The sequence below is a fragment of the Eulemur rufifrons genome, chromosome 9 (genome assembly GCF_041146395.1).
Source record: "Eulemur rufifrons isolate Redbay chromosome 9, OSU_ERuf_1, whole genome shotgun sequence".
Lineage (NCBI taxonomy): Eukaryota > Metazoa > Chordata > Mammalia > Primates > Lemuridae > Eulemur > Eulemur rufifrons.
The window spans coordinates 45,703,679-45,725,603 of NC_090991.1; the positions used below are offsets into that span (position 1 = coordinate 45,703,679).

At 38.0% G+C, this 21,925-nt stretch overlaps 1 protein-coding gene across 4 annotated transcripts in view; it reads left to right on the forward strand.

Annotated features, from left to right (window-relative positions):
• Nucleotides 1-21,925, forward strand: part of CEP112 (centrosomal protein 112) — a 376,462-nt gene that overhangs the window by 331,117 nt on the left and 23,420 nt on the right. For all 4 annotated transcript variants that reach the window (XM_069481637.1, XM_069481639.1, XM_069481638.1 and 1 more), the window contains one exon: nucleotides 2,072-2,161. In XM_069481637.1, the coding sequence (XP_069337738.1) occupies nucleotides 2,072-2,161 (90 nt within the window). The remainder of the gene's footprint in view (nucleotides 1-2,071; nucleotides 2,162-21,925) is intronic.

The window sequence follows — 21,925 nt, forward strand, 5'->3', positions numbered from 1 at the left end:
ACATAAAGAAGACTGGCATTGCATTGGAAGAATTTGTAGTGGACTCTAGCTTAGACATTTGGTCTGAACACCGAAGTCTCCACTTGGATGTATAATGGGCATTTTGAACTTGACCCATCACAAGCTGAGCCCCATCTCTTCTCCCCAACACCCGCCCCTCCCTCACCCATCCCATCTCTCTGAATGCCACTGCAGTCTTCTGGCTGCCCAGGCCAAAGTCCTTGGGGTCCTCTTTTTTCCTTACTCTCTGCTCCCACTCCCTCAGGTCTGTCACCTCTGTCTCTATGTGAGACCTGGCCCTACCCTCATCAACTGCTGCCACCCGGCCCAGTTCTCCACTGTCCCGTTCCCAGCTTGTTGCAGTGGACTCTGAGCTGCTCCCCCACCTCTGCCATGCTGCTCAGTCTGCTCTTCAGACGGCAGCCAAACAGCACCTGCTCACAGTCCTCCAGCAGCTTCCCACCTCCCGCGGGTAAAATCTGGAATCTTTGACCCATAGACTCCACATGACCTGATGTGACTCGACCCCGTTATGTCCCCGACCTCATTGCTCCCTCTTTGCTCCCTCTCCACACCGACGTCTGTGGCTTCCACTGATGTGCCATCTCAGGGTCTTGCACACGCAGTGGCCCCTGCTTGGAAGGCTCTTGCTGCAGATATCCGTGTCACTTACTGTCTCTTCCCCTTCAGGTCTTTGCCCATTTAGCCTTCTTGGACCATCTGTTTAAAATTGTAACACCCCACCCTCACCCTATTCCAGAATGTCCTCCTTCCCTGCTGTATTTTTCTTCTGTGCTCGTCGCTGATATATGTGATACTTACTGTTTGCTGCTTATTGTTACATTATAAGATACTCATCGTGAATGCAGTGATTCTTTTCTTTTTTTTCTTTCTTTTTTGGTCTGTTTTCTTTCACTGCTATTATCTAGAGTACCTATTGCAATTCTTTTTTTTTTTTTTTTTAAGACACAGAATCTCACTCTGTCATTCAGGCTGGAGTGCAGTGGCACAGTTGTAGCTCACTGCAGCCTGGAAATCCTGGGCTCAAGCGATCCTCCTGCCTCAGCCTTCTGAGTAGCTGGGACTACAAGTGTGCACCACCATGCCTGACTAATTGATTTCTTATTTTTTATTTGTAGAGTTAGGGTTTTGCCATGTTGCCCAGGCTGGAGGCTGGTCTCAAACTCCTGGGCTCAGACAATTCTCCCACCTCAGCCTCCCAAAGTGCTGGGATTACAGGAGTGAGCCACTAGGCCTGGCCTGCAATTCATGACATAGCTCACTAATACTGACTGGATGAATTATATTTTGAGAATCTATCAGGCACCTTGGCTGTTACCAACCCATGAATTCCGCTCACTGTAACTTTCCTTGTAGTATATCTATAATTGCACTTAATTGAATGGATCCTGTTTCTTTTCTAGTTCATCTCTTTACTTAAAATAGTAATTGATGCAGTGATAATTATTAATCTTTGTGGTTTCTAAATGTTCCATATTAACCTGAATTCTATTTCCAAAAACTGCTTGGCAACTGAAAGAGTTCATCTCCATCTACTTCTTAAAGGTTCCTCAAATTCCACACCATCCTTGCTGACTTAGTAAAGAGATTCCTTTAAGGTTACTATAATTTACTCAAATTATCATAGTATAATTTTGAAAAATGTTATTTTGGTCAGACAACACAATTCCTGTCTGCCACAGTGCTATTCAGAGTGTAAATGTACCTTGCAGGTGTACTGATAGAGATATTTTAATTAGCAATAGCTTAATGCTTTATTACATGTTTGTGGTTCTATGCTAGGACTATAAGAGCCATTTTTATAATATGATTGGCATCTGCTAATTTGTCTGTTTTATGAGTTTGGAATTTGTTATACTAGATATCTTTAAAGCAGAAAACATCTGAGCCTGACACACAAAAGTCTGAGTTTGTTTGCCTGAATGCTTTGGAACACCAGTAATAACAAACTAGAGATCTGAGGCCTCTTTAATGTCAGCTCATGTGGTAAAACTATTTTTTCAAGTATGCTTATTTTTAATGTTGATGTATTTATTTTACACTCTTTCAGGTTTTACAAGATGAACTTGAAAACCGCTCTAATCAGGTGCGATGTGCAGAGAAAAAATTACAGCACAAAGAATTGGAGGCACAAGAACAGGTACCCTCTCCTTTCCTATTTGGATTGCTCATTTGCTTTCTCAAGGTCAAGGAGCTTATGCTTTACCTGTTTCAGCTAGGATGCTTTGGCTGCAAGTAACAGAATACCCCACTCATTGTTGGTATAAACACGGCAAGAAGTCTATAGGTAGGGCAGGCTCTGGCTCTACATCTCTGGCATTCTCGTGGCTCCACCTCCTGTGTGCTTCATTCTACAAGCAATTCCAAGATGGCTATCGCAGTGCCAGGCATCCCACTCACATCTGTACTATCCAGAGGCAGAAAGGGACTGTCAGTTTCTAGGTCTCCTTCTAATGAGTAAGGAAATCTTTCCTAGAACCACACCGGTCCCTTCACATCTCATAGGCTAGAGAAGGTCACATGCCCAGCCTGGCATGCCCAATCCCTGGCAAGAGGGCTGAGAGTACCAAAACTAGCCTAGACCAATCAGGATCCACCTGCTGGTGATGGAATTAGGAGAGAAAGGAAACCTGGAACAAAACACAAGAGAAATAGATGTTAAGTATGTAGCCAACAGTGTTTGCTATGTCGTTGTTTTAAAGTAAATGGACATTATTTTATTTAGGGACATAAATCATGTTTTCTTTTGAATTTTAGTTGTCTCCTCTTTCTTTCCATTCTGTTTAAAACAAATGAAATAGAAACCAGAATAATCTGGCTATGACAATAGCTAATGACCTCTTTTATTTTTAAATGACAGGATTGTTTTCACCCAACTCTTCTGGTTATAATAAACTACACTTAGTAGTAATTTTGACAATTTAAAGTAAAAAGTCAACATGTATGAATAGAGCACATGAGTTTTAATGAAACCTTTTATAAATGCATTGTCCTCAGCCATTGAGTATAGAATTGCTAATATTGTCCTAAGTGCCACCAATACAGAACCTGACATAGGTATTGACAGACATTTATACTTTGATTATCTCATAGCAAAATTCAGTACAGGAATTTTGCTATGAGAAGGGAAGCCTTTTTTAAAATCTCTGGAGATGTTTACAAATAGGATCCCATGGTAGAGGATTACACAAAATGGCAGAAGTAACACCTAATAGATGCTGAGTATTAATACTTACTGAATGGACTTGACCTCCTATTACTCCTTCCTACTCTCTAATAAATACCCTGTATAATATGTATATCATATATATGTACATGATATATACATGATATGCATAAATACACATATACATATATGTATTACACAGTGTATATGTCATGTAGTCAATAATAGGATAACAAAATAAAATAATACTAGAATAAAAAAATGAATAACTGCACTTTGCCAAGTGCCTACAAGGTGACAGACACTATACAAGAAACGTTACACATATTGGTTCATTTAATCCTCACAATTGCCATGTAAGGTCAGTATTATCATCTACATTTTATAGATGACTCACTAAAACCCAGAGTGGTTAAGTAACTCATCCAAGATCACACAGCTAATAAATAGTAGAGGTATATTCAGGCCCAGATTTATCTGAATTTCAAACCTTTGCTCCTTTCATGACAACTTTTAAGTTAAATTTCTAGTTAATAAAAAACTGGATAGCAATGATAGGGGAAATAAACTTATTGAAGATGGCAGGAAAACAAACATACTGTTCCAGATACCTGGTACAGTTGCAAATGCCATTGACCTTCCATGGGCAGAGAAGAGCAAAATGCAAAGGAAACAAAAACAGCAGATTTGGCCACAGATGAAGATGCCTCCTCAGATGGGTGCATGGGATTGTTCAAGTCCAATCAGCATAGGTCCAGTTGTCACTGGAGGTCAGCTGAGCTCCGTCCTCTGTCGAGGATGTATGTAACTAAAAGGAGAAAAGACAAGCTTCTTAAAAGCAGGAAACGGTGCTCCCTGGAGGATTGAGGCTTCTCCAGTTTGTGGTAAAATATGATTTAAGGTAAAACTTTGTTGACATCACTTTAATTCATGGCAAAACTTCACACAGAAAATTCCATAATATATTGAGAGTAGGGAAATTAAGAAATCCCAAATGAACAATAGAGAAGGATTCAGGAACTACTCTCAGTCTTTTTTTATTGACTCCTTTTTGATCATCAAAGTTACTTTCATCTTTGTAGTGACAATAGCTTTTTAGAATATTTCTTACACTAATTCCTGATATCTTCTATTAGGCTACAGTTTACCAAAGAAATGTCAGGAAATACCCATGGGTAAAGCTGAATATTTCATAATCTTTGCAGCCATGAGATGTTGGGTTCTTTCCACAAGGTCCTAGGGTGTAGCTTGAGAGAAAAAAAAATACCAGTTGTTTAAACAAAACTGAACAGCAAATGATAGGCATTTAATAAATACTATTCAACTATATTCAATTTAAATTTAATCCTTTATGTAAATTTGACCTGTGTCCCCCTTTAAATTTATGACACTATTAGAAGTAGTTAAAAAGTAACTAGAACTATTGTGATGAACATTTTTTAGGATCTACTTATATATGCGTCTACTGAGGATACCTAAAATGTTGAAATTGTTATATTATGATTTTCTTTTTTGTCATCCGTCGAAACAACTGCAATAACAGTAGCTAGCGTCACATCAGCCAATCAAACAACTGAAGTGTGTGTAAAACAGCTATTTCAGACTTTCTTCTTTTTCTTTTCAACCAAGTGTTATTATCCTGATACTAGTTGCATAAAGAATCAAAATTGAAACTGGCAGGATTACAAAGGACAATTTCCTAGGCTGCTTTTTTTAACTTGCTTGCTTAAAAAGAATTTAAACTGTTTCTGTTTTTCATTTAAGAAAAATTTCTGTGTTTTGATTCTGTAAAAACAAAAAATGAATGAGGCATTTTAAAACTTGTGTTTTTAATTAAAAACAAAAAGCTGCTTCTCATCAGGTCTTGATGGGTGGTGTCCTTGCTGCCTACCACTGGCCGTGGTGCCATCAGCTCTGTCCTCTCTCTCCTCATCTTGGCAGATCGGCACACGGAGGCCCCAGAGAAGGCTTGTTCAGCAGTGGGTACAAAGGGTTAATTTGCTCCTTATACAGATTCAAGAGAAAGAACACAAATAGAATTAGAAAATACTCATTTTTTATCTGTCAGTCTTACAAAAACATGATCTTTCCTTTAATCCATAAGTAGTAAAATATTAGAAATCACCATTAGTTTTATCCAGATGAAGAGTTAATAATTTCTAATTCCAGATAAGATCTGAGCAAGAACCCCATAATTTCAGCAAAGGAGGGGAGATCAGAGCTCTGATCAAACTTCTTCATTGTACAAGGAAACTGAGTCATCAGGAAAGGATGTGACTTCCCTAGTGTACAACACAGTAGTGGCAGACCCAGGGTAGGACAGTATGTGGTCTACTCTCTCCTGGGATTTTTTTTTTCCATTGTCTAAACACTATGTAAAATGGATATATGCCATCTGTCACTCAGATTCAGGTATAGATTAAATTATTACGGGTAAAACTAAAATTCACTTTTGGGAGCAAATAGTGTTTCATTATTCACAATGAGACTGGATAATTTGGTCTGATAAATTATAGAAAAGAAAAGGAAGAAAGGAAATAACCTAACAGTTTACTTGGTCTTCTTAACACTGTGTAAAGCATGTATTTATCACAGAGGCATTAAACAATGTCAGATTCTAATAGACTGTAATGTGGATGTTAACATACATGTAACAAAACCCCTGCTTCAGACTGGCTATCTTAACCTTTGAAAGTATGAATAGCTTTAATTACAGTGGTCACTCAGCTTCCTAGAAGATTATTTTAAATAAATTAGTGAGAAAAAAAACAATATGGCAGAGCTCTCCTAATAAATAAAACACAATGCTGAACATGCACAGGAGAGTCAATCTTTTTTTATTCAACATTTTATTCTTTTGGCAAGCCTATTTTACTGGGCAGTGCTAGGTTTGAAAAGAAACAAAGATGAGTAAATTATAGGTCCTGCCCTCAAGGAATTTACAGTCTAGTAAAGGAGATACGTGTTAAATGTAGACTCCAGGCATGGAATGAAAGTCGATTCTTGTTCTAAATGGTTTGGGGGCTCAGAATCACAAGATGTGGAAAGAACACAAGCATTGGTCCTGCCTTCCATCTTCCCTGACCCTGTGGGGAAGAAAGGGGAGGGTCCTTAGCCAGGAAAAGGTTAGGGTCCCACCACCTAGGCAGGGTTTGGCACTCGCTGACTTGGAGTTGTTTCGGGAGCCTGCAGCCCTTGAGGGAACCGGGTCCTTCTGAGGCCGAAGAGTCAGTGCTTCTGCCAGGCTTCTCTTGAAAGTACCTGGCTCCCACCTTGCCTTGCTGCTTTTGGCTGCCCTGGGGGGCCTCTCTGGTTTTGCACACAGCATTTTTTGTAGCCAGCTGGTTTAGTTCCGAGTCTTAGATGGTGTGGCCAAGCATTAAAGGTCTGGACTGTGCAGGCACAAGTAACCCACAAATTGTTTTAAAATACATAGCTAAAAGCCAGCCACACTTTAACATTGCAGTCACAGTTTTGCAGCAACGAACTTCATATTTAAGACCTATCAGTTAGTTTAGGAGAGCATCTAGTGACCAAAGACAAGTCTCAGTGGTAATTGTATGTGTTTAGGCGTTGGGGAGTGGGCCAGAGGTTGTCCCAGAGACCCCTGCCAAGACACAGGGCGAGGAAACAGGAGAGGCTTTAAGGACTGTTCTCCTGCAGTGGGAAGAGCATTCGCTGGTTCTAAATCCACCTTTGTCTCTACTAATCATGTGATCATGGGGAAGTCACTTAACCTCTCTGGATATCAGGTTCCTAAGCAGTAAAATGTTAGTAATAATATCTTCCTACATGGTTCTTGGGAACATCAAAACATGATAATGTATGTAAAAATACTTCAAAAACTATAAAGCATTAGGCAGATGGAATGTGTGTGCTTACAGTTCTTCAGAAAGGAGGAGGAGACATCTGAGCTGGGCGTTACCATAGAGGAAGGACATTCTCGTCAGGGAGCAGAATGAGGGAAGATGTGAGGCAGAACATGCTCAGCATGCTCAGTGATCGCTGAGTAATGTCTTGGCCAGAGGGTGATATCAGTGAAGAGGAAAACAAGACCAGAAATTTAGCTTCATTCAATTTGTCCATTACAAGCGAGGGGATCCTTTGATCCTTTGTTATTGAGCATCTACTCTTCACTAAGCGCCATGGTGTGCATCAGGACCTTGGTGGCCAGTCCTGGATATCATGCTGAGTTCAGTCATTTGTTAGGAAGCAGTTACCAGCAATTGAGGATTTTTTTTCTTTACTGAGGAGCATTACATAATTGAGATGATACTTTCCAAAGATCAATCTGGCAGGTAGACGAGATGAACACGAAATGAATGGAGACGGATTCAGAGCCTACAGCACTAAAATTTGCATTGCTAGTCACAAGAGAGATACAGAAGGCTTGACTTGGGTATTGTCCAAGGAGATAGAAAGAAAGGGACAAATGTGAAGATTCATTTAAGAGGAAAAAATTACAGAATACAGAGATTTAGAGGGCAAAAGAAAGGAATGTGTCAAAAATAACACCAAGTTTTTTAATTAATAAGCTGGTGTATAGTAGACAATGATGCCATCACTTTTTAGATGTTGCATCTGAGATGCTGGAGGGAGGACATTCATTTGGAGATGGGTAGTTGAACATCTGAATCTAGAACTCAAGGAAGAGCCCCAGGAGTGTAAAATGTCAACATCATCTTGATGGGGACGCAGCAAAAGTGCAGTGTTTGGATGACACTGACACGGGAGAACCTGGAGAGAGATAAGAGGGCTGTGTGCAGGCCTTTGCCACATTCAAGGGACCAGAGAAAGGAGGGGAAGATGCAAAGCACGGTCGAAAGGAATGGGCAGAAAGATAAGAGCAGAGCCAGGAAATCTTAATGCCATGAAAACCAAGGAAAGAGAGTTTCCCACTAGACTTTAGTCTCTTTAGGGTAAGGATCTGTCATCTTCTTGGCATCCACCGGTACTTGTTGAATTGAATTGCTCTGTAAAGCCTTTGCTGTCCGGGGCCCCTGTCCTCAAAATGTCCCTGCCCACTTCAGATCTCTCTTTCATCTGTGCTCTGGTAGCACTTTCTGTGACCCCGCATTACAGGTTTTCCCATCCAGCTCCCTCAGTAGGTGGGGTACTGTGAGGGTGCACCCCTGAGCTGGCACTGTGTCATGTTTATCCCCCTATCTCAGCCTGGCCCAGGTGGTGCTCAGTGAATTAATGAGACAAAGAAAGGAGGGAGAGAAAGGGGGAGGGATGCAAAAAGGGAGAGAAGGAGGATTAGCAACATCATATGCTAAATAGGAGGAGGAAAGGAGGGAGGTAGGGAGGGGAGGGGTGGAGAGAGGGAGGGAGGATTACCAGCATCGCATTCTACAGGGAATTTGAGGATGACGAGTTCCAAAAGCCATTGAACTTGGGTAATGATCATAGGCCCTTGGTATTGGGCCTCCTAAACATATTCTAAGTGTCTTTTTCTAAGCCTATTCTTGTCTAGATTTTTTAAAAACTAAATATTATAGATATTCTTTTATCATTTTCAGTTGGGGTCATCATGTCATCTAGGATCATTCATGGCCTCTCATAGCTTCTTTGGGCTGTTAGCTATTCCCTGGACATTACAGCACAAAAAGGGTTCATAAGCCAGGGAAAACAAAGAGAAAGCAGAATGCTAGTGCGCTGCCCATGCAGCCCACCTTACTGCTCCCCCTAAAACAGGGCAGATTTTCCTTCCAAATATCTCCTGCAAGATGCCTCCAAAAGGCCAAAGCAGAAAGGACACCAAAAAAGTCCTTTTTTTTCTCTACAGATAAACAGCATTCTACTGATTCCTTTCCAGGTCCCTGGGTTTTAAGATAAAATTTTGTTCCTTTAGTGTGAGCAGCTTCTGGGCAATGTTAGACATCTCTAGAAGTGCCTGAGCTCCTTCTGCCTGTTATCGCATCAGAAATATTATTCGTATTCCCAAAGAGTTTATTGCCTCCCACAATGCCCAGTGATCTATTGGGGAGTAGCATGGATATTAGAAAAACCAAAATCAATAAGCTTAAAGCTTTCAGTGGATAGCACTGCTTATCTTTAAACCACCTCGGTCGTCATCAAGGGTAACCAGAAAATCTATGGAGTCACAGGCAGCCTTAAAGAGGAAGATGCTACGGAGACAGAAAATCAATTAAGCAATAATCGTGACAATTGTTAAAAGGAAGAATTGGTCTTCTACAAGATTTCCAAGCCTTTAATTTCCATTTTCCATAAAGGATTTTAAAACTTCACAGTCTTAGATGCTGTTGGCTAACTCATCTATAGTGACATCTATTTGAAAGTACTAACAACTCAAAACTATGTTTTGTCCCAAAGCACATTATAAAAACAGGAATTGCAACAGAAATATAATTCAAAGACTTTTATTGACTTTTCATGTTTAATGGTTATTATTCTGGTTTGTTTCAAGTAATTTTAATAACCACAGTTTATTTACAAAATTCAGACTAATTCTTTTGTTCCCATGCCAACAAAATACATTTGTTCCCAGACAGCTGGCATGATGCATCATTCTAAGACGAGTTGTTATGGGAGATAGAGCCACATTTAATTTTGGCCACATCTTATTCTCAGTGACAGTTTGAATACTTGCCCCTGTTTTCTGGAAAAAAAAAAAAACACTTGAACTAGTGTCAAGGACATTAGTATTTTTATGAAAATACACATCTCATCAAAATATTTCACATAAATTAGTTGTTCTAGTAGATTTTAGTGACAAAGCAAGTCAAACACTTATACCCAAACTTCTCCTAAAAATTATATACAATGATCACAATGCCACTTTTTTTTCTTTTTCTCCCCCCTACACAATGCCATTTTTTAAGGATGACTTAAAGCACCCTTCTAGTGTGAATGCGCCCTGCATTTCATCTTTGCTTCCTTGAGATTCCCTTTGTTTTTAACTTCACTGGGCTTATTGTGCTGGGGAAGGAGAGGGGAGGCAGGATCCCTTATTGCTTGCTACGTGTTTTTAATCCTGTGCTTTGCTGACATATCAAATCCAAGTGTCAGCAAAGCACCCACTGCATCACTGCAGCTGTTTTTCCACAAAGCATTTTCTGCATTGTTGAAGTAGTTCTTCGTCCTTGCAGTGAACACTGGGGGATGATGAAGATGGGCGAGAGCCACAGGATTACTCAGGGCTCCTACCCGGGGCTGGAGGGTTCAAAGCCAGGCTTTGCCTGCCTATGGCTGAGTCTCATCTTTTACTCCTATAGTGAAATAATGTGAGTGTATATTCTCACTTCTTTTGGTTTAATTTTAAAGATAATTTGGCTTTAATTTTAGTCTTCTTTTAAATTATTTTTTTCAGGCCAAAAAAGATTTAATCCAAAAGATTTACTCCAATCCAATAAATTATGGAGGCACTTAAAGAATAAAGCAGAAACAAAAATTTAAAATCAAGTTGTGTTCTACACCACCTTTTAAAATTGGTGGGTAAGAATTATCAAGTATTAACCTGGGTAATTGAATATAATTTCCCAGGAAGGTGGAAAGAAAAAAATAAATATATATTCCTGATGAGTATCCTATCAAGGCTTTTCTGACAGCTACTAAGCACTGAATTCACAGAATTAAGTGAACAGCTGGAAAGGGGGAGTAGGAGATAAACACAATGATGGTAAAAAAAAAGGGTGGGAGTGAGTCAGCGTGGTCACAAGGGAGAAAGGTTTGGCGTGACCACTTACTGTGCCTGTCACGTTCCAAAAAGAGTATCAAACAGTCTAAGATGCCACTTAACTTGCAATTCCTTTTTTTACTGTACTCCAACTAGAAAAGATCTCCTTTTCCTGTTAAGAAAGGACTATTTTGAGGTAGCAGTAACTGAAATTGTTTATTGGCAAACAAACGACAGAGCAGAGATATTTTAGAGGCACCAGATGTATATTAATTTAAACTTGAAATAAGGAAAGAAAGATGATTTTTTTTTAATACAATGGACAATTCAGAAGTTAAAAGGGCTATTTGGATATATTTTCCATGTAGATAACTTGTTGGATTTCTATATGGAATCAGAGGGCACAGTTCTAGTAAGAAAAAAATATTATTAGAAAATGTTCAAATGCAAAGAATAATCAGTTGAATTAAATGGAAAAATTAGAACTAGTGAAGAATATAATAATTGGCATTACTAAAGTGTTATGAAGTATAATTCCTATTTTGAACCAGACAACCTAATACTTAACGCAGCTCCTAGTGTATAGAAAGGGCATGGAAAACGTGCTATCCTCTAGGATCTTCTGTTATAATAAAGGAAAAAAATTGTTTAAAGATCGCTTTTTGGTTTTGTATGTGAGATCTACCCCCGTGTTTACTCAAAAGGGAGGGGTCAGGAGAAATAAGAGGTGAAGACCACTCTGAAGGGAGATTTTCTAGTTTTTGATTATTAAGAAGGAAGGAAGGAATCGGCAGCCTGTTTGTGTTGGCCCCGACAAACTTATCTGAGGGCTCTTCTCAGCTCAGTTGGGGAGCAAGGCATGGTGGAAAGGCATGGACATCATGCTCGGATGCTTGTACCAGCTCTTAGAGAAGCAGCAACAGCAGAAAGGTGTGGATGATCCGATGATCCAATGCTGTAGGCCTGGTTGGAACCAGAGCAGCAATTTATCTTATTTTTCTGCCCTTCAGCCTCAGATTTTATTTTAATGAATGCCCCCTCAGAAAGAATGAAAAACTATACTAAATGGTCCCAAATGCTTCATTCAGCACATAAGAGTTTGAGGTTTTGTGTGACTTGATAAGCAGAGGAAGAGAATTGAGATGATATAACAGAATGTGCCCTGGTAACCGAATGACAGCTCAGAGTGAACTTTTAGTAAACTCATAAGTGACACTTTCAACATTCAACTCACCAGTCATTTACTGGGAAGTTGCCATATGGCCTGGGTATACTGCCCCTTAATGAGCCCTGAACTGCAATTTGTGTCTCCTTGAATTTTTATTGTGAAACTATGAAAAGATCGGTTCAGCTTCTTAGCTGATGAACAAACCAAACGAAAATCCTTGCCCTTGTGAAGTTTACATTTTAGTAGTGGTACTTCATTGCCCTTTGCATTTCCATATAAATTTTACACTCAGCTTTTCAATTTTTAATAAGTCTTCTGGTCCATGAATGTAGTATATCCCTCTGCTTTATTTAAGCATCTTAAATTTTTCTGTTATATTTTGCATGTTCTGTGGAGATAACTTCCACATCTTCTGCATATTATTTATTCTTAGGTATTTGACATATTATAATGCTAATTTTTAATGGCATTTTTTTAATTGCATTTTCTCACAGTTTGTTGCTGGTATATGGAAACACAATTGACTTTGTATAGATTCCCTTTATCACGTTAAGGGATTTTCTTTCTATTCTTACCAAGACTCATTATTCTTTTTTAAGTCACAAATAGATATTGAGTTTTCTTAAATGCCTTTTCTCCATCCTTTGAGATAATTATATGAATTTTGTCCTTTATTCAGCTAATACAGTGAAAGTCATAGATTTATTTTCTAATGTTAAATCAGCCTTGCATTCTTGGAATAAGCCCCCTTTGATCATGATAATTTACTCTTTTTTATGTTTAGCTGGATTTTGGTTTGCTAATATTTATTTAGAATTTTTACATCTGTATTTATGAGGGAGATTGGCCTATAGTTTTCCTTTATTGTAATGTTCTCATCAGATTTTGATATCAGAGTTTACTGGCCTCACAAAACAAATTAGAGTGTTCCCTCTTTATCTATTTTCTGGAAGAGTTCATGTAATATCGCTATTATTTTTTTCCTTTAAAATATTCGGTAGCATTCACTGATGAAGCCATCTGGGCCTAGAGCTTTCTTTGTTGGAAGATTTTTCAATTGATTGTGGATATACTTACTTTAGTGTGGTTATAGTATTCATATTTTCTGTTCTTAGTTCTGCCAAGTTCTCTTTCTGTTCTCGTTTTGGAACTATGATTTGTATATATTAGATCTTCTAACTATATTCCCTATGTCTGCATTTATTCTGGATATTTTATTTTTACCCAGCCTCTAGTTCACTAATTCTCTCCTTAGCTGTGTCTAACCTGTTATTAACTGATTCTTAATTTTGCTTATTATATTTTCCAGAGCTAGAATTTCTACTCAGTTCTTTTTAAATTTCTCATTCTGTGTCAAAGTTCACAATCATTTTTCTCATTCTGTTGAACCTATATCTTGGTTCTTTTAAAGTCTAGGTCTGATAAGCATTCCTTGGAGTTCACAGAAATCTTGTTTTATTGTCTTTTGTTTCTCTTGGCTTTTGATCATATTGTCTTGCTTTCTTGTGAGCCTGATATTTTTGATTGATTGCCAGATATTTTATGTGAAAATTTATAGAAATGATTTAAGACCTAGGACAATGTCTTCCAGAGAGAACTTACATTTTTTCTAGGTAGGCAGGTAGTGGCACTTGCAATCTTGAATAACCTTAATCCATTTCCAGAGATTGAGATAATTTGAAGCTAGACTTCAGTTCTGGAGAGAGCTGTTCTATTTCCAGTTCACTCCTACTCCTAGAGTGTAGCCCTTTGGAATCCACCCAAAGCGTATTTTATCAGACACTCCCCCTTAGTGAGCCCTGAACTTCAATTTGTGTCTCCTTAGATTTTTATTCTGAAACTGTTAAAAGATCGGTTCAGCTTCATAGCCTCTCACCAACCACTCCAGAATTGGCAAAGATCACTAGGTAAAAACATCCTCAAATGCCAGTCTTACAAATTCTCCTGGTTTATATCATCTCCAGGATCTTGGACCCATAATTCTTCCCTGCCTTCTTAGTTCCCTAAAATTTTGAAGAGGAATTGGGAGAGGATTATCTAAGCTTCCATTACTAAAAAGGGAAATCCATCATTTGCATTTCTGTGAATTGCTTAATCACATTTGTTGCTAATTCTCTCTATTAATTTGTTTTTCCAATTTGATCTCTAGAAGTTTATTTTTATATAGTCTGTATATTAATGATTTGTTAGTTAAATAGGTTGCAAATACTTTCAATTGCTTCTCTTTTAATTTTTTATTCAATCTTTTCATTTTTTAGATTATCTTCTCTTAAGCTTAAGTAAGCATTTCCTAACCCAAGATGATGAAATGTATTCTCTTTATTTTCTTATAATACTTTTAAGAATTTTGTTTTATACATTTAACTCTTTAGTCCATCTCAAATTTATTGTTACATATGTTGTGGAATAAGGATTGCAGTAGACTGAATGGCCCTTAAGGAGGTCCATACTCAAATCCCTGGAATCTGTGAAAATGTACACTACGTGGCAAAAGAAACTTTGAGGATATAATTAAGGTCACTAATCAATGATCTTTAAAAAGGGAGATTATCGCTTCTCAGCCTTTTGGGTAAGATCAAATGTCGTATCTGTTCTTATCGGTTGAAAAGGGGAGATTATCCCAGATTATCCAAATGATGGGCCCAATCCAAATACATGACCACAGAGAACTTTCTTTGGCTGGAGGCAGAAGAGATGTGGTAGAAGGGGGTCAGAGAGATTTGAAATGTGAGAAGGATCCAGTGCATCACTGCCACTTTAAAGATGTAGAGGACTTCTTTCATCAGTGTTGTGTAGTTCTCCTGTAGAGATCTTTCACCTCCTTGGTTAAGTATATTCCTAAGTATTTTGTTTTCTTTGTAGCTGTTATAAATGGTATTGAGTCTTTGATTTGACTCTCAGCTTGACAGTTATTAGTATGTAGAGATGATGCTGATTTGTGTACATTGGTTTTGTAACCGAAACTTTGCTGAGTTTATTTATCAATTTATTTTGGTGGAGTCTTTAGGGTTTTCTAGATACAAGATCATATCATCAGCAAACAGGAATATTTTGACCTCTTTTTTCCCAATTTGGATACCCTTTATTTCTTTCTTTTGCCTGATTGCTCTGGCTAGGACTTACAGTACCATGTTGAATAGAAGTGGTGATAGTGGGTACCCATGTCTTGTTCCAGTTCTTAGAAGGAATGCTTTTAACTCTTCCCTATTCAATATGACATTGGCTGTGGGTTTGTCATATATGGCTTTTATAATTTTGAGTTATGTTCCTTCTGTGCCTAGTTTCTGAGAGTTTTTATCAGAAAAGGGTGCTGGATTTTATCAAATGCATTTTTAGCATCTATTGAGATGATCATACAGTCTTTGTTTTTGTATCTGTTGATGTAGTATATCACATTTATTGATTTGCACATGTTAAATGATCCTTGCATCCCTAGGATGAAATGCACTTGATCATGGTGAATTATCCTATTGATGTGCTGTTGAATTTGGTTTGCTAGTAATTTATTGAGGATTTTTGCATCTATGTTCATCAGCAATATTGCTCTGTAGTTTTCTTTTTTGTTGTTGTGTCCCTTCCTGGCTTTGGATGATACAAACAAATGGGAAAACATCCCATGCTCATGGATTGGTAAAATCAACATCATAAAAATGTACATACTGTCCAAAGTGATTTATAGATTTAATGCAATTCCCCTCAAAATACTAACATCTTATTTCACAGACCTAGAAAAAAAATAATCCTAAGCTTCATTGGGAACCAAAAAAGAGCCCAAATAACCAAAGCAATCTTAAGCAAAAAGGACAAATCTGGAGGCATCACATTACCTGACTTCAAATTATACTACAAGGCTATAGTGATCAAAACAGCATGGTATAAAAGTAGAGACATAGACCAATGGAACAGAATAGAGAACCCAGAAATAAAACCATATACCCATAACCAACTAATCTTCAACAAAGCAGACAAGATACACTGGAGAAAAGAAGCCCTATTCAATAAATGGTGCTGGGAAAATTCGATAGCCACGTGCAGAAGAATGAAGCAGGGCCCCTATCTCTCATATATGAAAATTAATTCAAGATAGATTAAAGGCTTAAATGTAAGGCATGAAACCATAAAAATTCTAGAAGAAAATGTAGGAAAAACTCTTCTAGACATAGGCCTCAGCAAAGAATTTATGACTAAGACCCCAGAGGCAAATATAACAATAAAATAAATAAGTGGGACTTAAAAAAAATAACAATAAAAATAAATAAGTGGGACTTAATTAAATTTAACAGCCTCTTCACAGCAAAGGAAATAATCAACAGAGTAAACAGGTAACCTATGGGAATGGAGAAAATATTTGCAAACTATATATCTGACAAAGGAGTAATATCCAGAATCTACACAGAACTCAAACAAATCAGCAAGAAAAAAAATCAAACAACCCCATCAAAAAATGGGCAAAAGACATGAATCGAATTTTTTCAAAAGAAGATAGACAAATGGTCAAAAAACATATGAGAAAATGTTCAACATTACTAATCATTAGGGAAATGCAAATTGAAACCACAATAAGATACCACCTTACTTCTGTCAGAATGGCCATTATTAAAAAGTCAAAAACAACGATGCTCGCATGGATGCAGAGGAAAAGAAATGCTTAAACACTGTTGGTGGGACAGCAAATTAGTACAACCCCTGTGGAAAACAGTATCAAGTTTCCTTAAAGAACTAAAAGTACACCTACATTCAATCCACCAATCTCACTGCTGGGTATTTACCCAAAGGAAAAGAAACCATTTTATCAAAAAGTCACCTGCACTCAAATGTTTATCACAGCACACTTCACAACTACAAAGATATGGAATCAACCTAGGTGGCCATCAATTTATGAGTGGATAAGGAAAAAGTGGTATATACATACCTTGGAGTACTACTGAGCCATAAAAAGGAATGAAATAATGTCTTTTGCCCCAACTTGAGTCTGTTATCCTGAGTGAAGTGTCTTAGTAATGAAAAAGCAAACACCACATGTTCTCACTAATAAGTAGGAGCTAAATTATGGGTACACATGGGCACAAAGAGACATAAAGGACATTGGAAACTAAGGAGGGGGGAGAGTAGGGAGAAGGGACAAAAACTTACCTAACAGGTACAGTGAACACTATCTAGGTGACAGGCACACCGAAAGCCTGACTTCAGCCTTATACAATATATCCATGTAACAAAAACATTTGTACCCCCATAATATTTTGGGAAAAAAAATTACCAAAAATACAGAAAGGAAGGAAGGAAGGAAGGAAGGAAAAAGGATGGAGAGGACAAGATGATTAGGAATGCAGGCAGCCTTAGGGGGCTGAGAGGGACTTCCAGCTCAGGAACTGAATTCTGCCAACAATCCAAGTAAACTTGGAAATGAATTCTCCCCCAGAGCTTCCAGATAAAAGCCCAGGCCAGCTGACACCTTGATTTTTGACTTTGTGATATCCAGAGCGAAGGATCCAGCTGAACTCCCTCAAACTTCTGACCTACAGAACTGTGAAATAATAAATTTGTGTTGTTTTAAGCTGCTAAATTAGGAGTAATTTGTTACAGCAATGATAGACAACTAATATAGGAATCTTAATTTATTAGTTTTATTTCCAAATACATAACCAGTTATTCATACTTTTATTGACTGAGATATACTTCCCCTACTTTGGGGAAATGCTATCTTTGTAAAAAATCATATTTTCTGTATATATGTGAATCTGTTTGGAACTTTCTCCTCTTTCCTATTCGTTCATTTTCTATGCCAATATGAGCCGGTTATTCTGGTGCTTAAGAGCATAAACTCTGGAGCCACACTGCCAGGGTTCAGATCCCAGCTCTGTCACTACCACTTACTTGTGATGGAACCTAAAGCAGATTACTTTACTTAGTTTGCCTCAGTTTCTCTATCTTAAAAATGAGTTAATAGTAGCACCCACCTTATAAAGTTATTGTAAGGATTAAATCAGTTATTACAAGTAAAACCTTTAAAAGACTACTGATACACAGTAAATATTATCTATAGAGGGAAGGCTCTTCTCATCACATTTTTTTAGAATTATCTCAGTTATTCTTAAGCCTTTTCTCTTTTACGTGAATCTTGGACTGAGCTTGTAGAGTTCTTTTTTAAAAAATCCCACTGATTGTCTGATTGGGACTGCATTGAATTTATGAGTGAGTCTCAGGATAATTGACATCTTTGCAACATTGAGTCTTCCCATTCAGGAACTCTACATTTCATTAGATCTTCTTTGGTATCTTTCAGTACAATTGAAATTTATCATTGTATAGATGTGTTGTACATTTCTTATTATATTTATTTGCAGATACATTATGGTGTTTTTTCCTTTTGTCGATTCTCCTTATATTTTCTAAATGGTTATTGCTAGTGTTTAGGAAAGTATTTACATTTCTGTGAATATGTATATGTGTGTATTTGTGTGTGTGTGTGTGTGTGTGTATCCAACTAGAATTATTACTAATATTAGTTCTAAAGATTTTTCAGTTGATTTCCTAAATTTTCTATGTAGGCAGTTACATCATTCCTAAATAGACATAATGTTTGTATCTTCTTTCCCATCTTTCATTCTTATTTGTTTGTCTTACTACACAGGCAAGGCCTCTGGTTCAATATCCAGTAGAAGCCGTGATAGCATGCATTCTTGTCTTTTATTCATTTTTAATGAGAACTGTTTCACTGAAGTGTTTTGCTTTCTGAGGATTTCTGATAGCTACCTTTTGTTGAGTTTAGACATATCATCTTCATCATAATTACTTCTGGATATATTTTGTCATTTCCACTAGACTGAGACTCCTTTGAGGGCAGAGAATATACACACACATGCGTACATACATGTGTACAAACATGTACATACATATCTTGTGTGTTTGTGTGTATAATATATATATTTGCCTCACAGTCAAGTTTTACCACATAGAGGATGAACAGACTTTCTCTGTAGTTGGTGCAGGGAGGTTAATAGAGACACAGGAAGCCTCAGAGTGCTCTCACACCTGCCAGATAGAAGCATCCTTCCTCTGTGCTTTCAGCAGACTTCTTGGCCCTCTCCTCTTAGACCCGTCATGGGATCTCTTAGCCACTGCACAAGAACGCTGTCTCTGAAGTGTAGCATTCCCCCTATGTAGGGGTTCAAAGGGTACTTCTCCCCTTATTGCACATCCCAGTTCCCTCCCAGTTCCCTCTCCTGGAGCTCTTACACTATAGTCAGGGGTCTCTTTACTATGATGTCACCCTGGGTCTGACCTTCAGATTCCTGGCCCACTGACTACTGTTTTGCCTTTTGCACCTGCTTACAGTATTTTCTTTTTCACTCAGCTGCGCACTGTTTGCTTTGCCCACCCCCTCCTCAGCCAAATAACCCCAACAGACATCTGAGAAATGCCTTTCCCTTTGGAAATATCAGCAGATATTTCTTTATATAGTTATATTTTTTATATATTATATCTATTGTATTTATAGTCTTTATATATTTCTTTGTAATAATAGGTTTTTTTTTCGAGGATAACAGTGTGAGTTGATTCCCCAATCACTTGTACTGAGCTTAGTCTTGGCACCACCACCACCAGGGCATCCGCATGGTGCCTTGCACAGAGCAGGCATTCAACTGCTTGATCGGTAAATACGGGAATTACACATTCCATAAGTTTTTGGACCCTGAGTTGGTTACCAGTCAGATTCATAATTCTGAAGTGCTGTCTACTTAGTTTTTATTAGTCTTTAAAACTGCTAAATTTTTGCTTAGGCATATGCTGATCTTTTTAGTTAAGCTTGTGAAAAATTGTAGAATATGTGGAAATTACATTGGTTAATTGTTGCTGGTTCCACTTCTTTGTGAGCTGTGACATTTGGGAGCATCTAAATCTAGGGGAAGGCAGGGTTTAGTTGAAGCTTGAAGAATGCATGATGTGTTTTAAAGCTTGCACTCTATGGTATTCAGCTTTTAAACAGGTGACAAATAATGATAAAAAATGTTTCCATGTGTATGTATAAAGATACTGCCAGCATATAGAAAACTTCCTGAGAATTTCAATTACAAGGTTTTTAAAAAATTACAACTGAGTTATAAAAATATACAGAAAGTAGCAGGACCCAAACAGTGAGTTGAAATCCTGCCTGTTAGGAAATACTAGCTATGATATATATGCAACTATCAGGGTATAATTAGAGTATGTTTTGAAAATGACAGAACACAAAAATTTTAGACCCTCTTTTAAGCATTGATAAAAAAGAAGATATGCCTCACTGAAGGGAGAAATGAGTTATTTTTAACAGGAGAAGGCACTTACTCATTCAGCAAGCATTTCTTGAACACCTACTATGTACGAGGCACCATTATAAAATAAGTGAGAGACTCTTTTTCTGAATGAGCCAATAGCCAAGTGGAAGAGATTCCTAAAGTTAATTTGCATTAACTTCTTGACCCAGCATAATTCTATTTTTCTTCTTTTTCAGACCCCACCTTCTCAATCTCTTTTATTGACTTCTAGTCTTTGGCCTTCCCCATATAGTAGGTAATGTCTGTGTCTGGACTCTATTCCCCACTTTTTCCAGCTGCACATTCTCTGTGCCCCAGTGACATCATCCATTCTCATTGGCTTCAGCTCTCATTCACTGTGATGGTTCCCAAATTTCTGTTCTCAAGCCATCCTCTTTCTCATACTCAAGCCCTACATTTTTATACCTGTGTGGTAACACATGCATCTCAATCTGGCACCTCAGACTCTAAAGTCTGAAACCAGTCTTCAGAAGAAAACTCCTTGCCACTAAATCTAGGTTTTATGGTTGATGTAATAATTGGGGCTCAATGTCATACCATCCTTTGGAAAGCAGAAGGAAATGAGTCAATAATGGGCAATGGTGACAGAGTTCATCTTAACACCAGGCAAAGTCAAACTGCTAGTGTGGTTTCAGTGAAGAGAGAAGAGCCAGCTTCCCTCTTCCAAGGTGTTTCCTTTGCCTACTTGCTGAAAACTAAAATTATGGGGGCAAAAACTTGAGGTATTAAGGACCAGAACTTTATTTTCAACTAGAGACTTTCTAATGCAAGTTATCCCTTGAAATGGTCACATATCAGAGACTTTACCAAAAGAAAGTTTGCCAAGAGAAAGTAGGGAGAAAACATTGGGGATCAAAACAAGATGAGAATGAGGGAAAGATTCTGTAAGTGGAATGAGGGAGAAAGAAAGGAGAGGTCAGAGGTACCAAAGAAAAGCATCACTTGACAACGTTGTGTAGTGTTGGCCTCAAAAAGCGCCTGTCCAAACCTGTCTTTGGCTAAAAGGGTGGTACAGACTCTTACAGTGAATCCGTAATGCTGAGCTGAAAGAATAGAAACCATCCAAATTTTAAGAAAAATGGAGAGTAAAGGAAACTCTTCTTATTCCATCCCAGGAAGGAAGGGAAAGTATGTCTAACTTTGTGCTGTTTTCGGAGAGCGCTTTTGTTCTTTTTCAGTTTGTGTGAACCCAGGAATGTTACTTCCCAAAAGCCACATGTAGTCAGGTGGTTTTAGAGTTTTCTCTGCCTTCTCTGCCCTTGTGGTTATAAATTATATAGACTTTTAGTGCTTAACTACAAACAGAGGATTTTCCAGGTGGGGGATCTGAGTTATGAAAAGAAAAATGCTGAAATACAAGTCACAGGGGTAATAAGGACTCTTGGATGTAGGTAGAAAGTTCCTGACTTAGTGCCAAAGGCTTAACATGTATATTGAACAGCTCAGCATACCTGGGAGGCCCTGGGGGATTAGTCAAAGAACAAGGCATCAATGCTTTCGATGTGTGAATTGTTTACAAGCTAAAAACAAAATAACAATAAACATTGGCCCTGTCACCAATTTTCAGTTTACTGAAATGGGATGAGTCCCCTAAGAACAGTGCATATGGGAGTGTC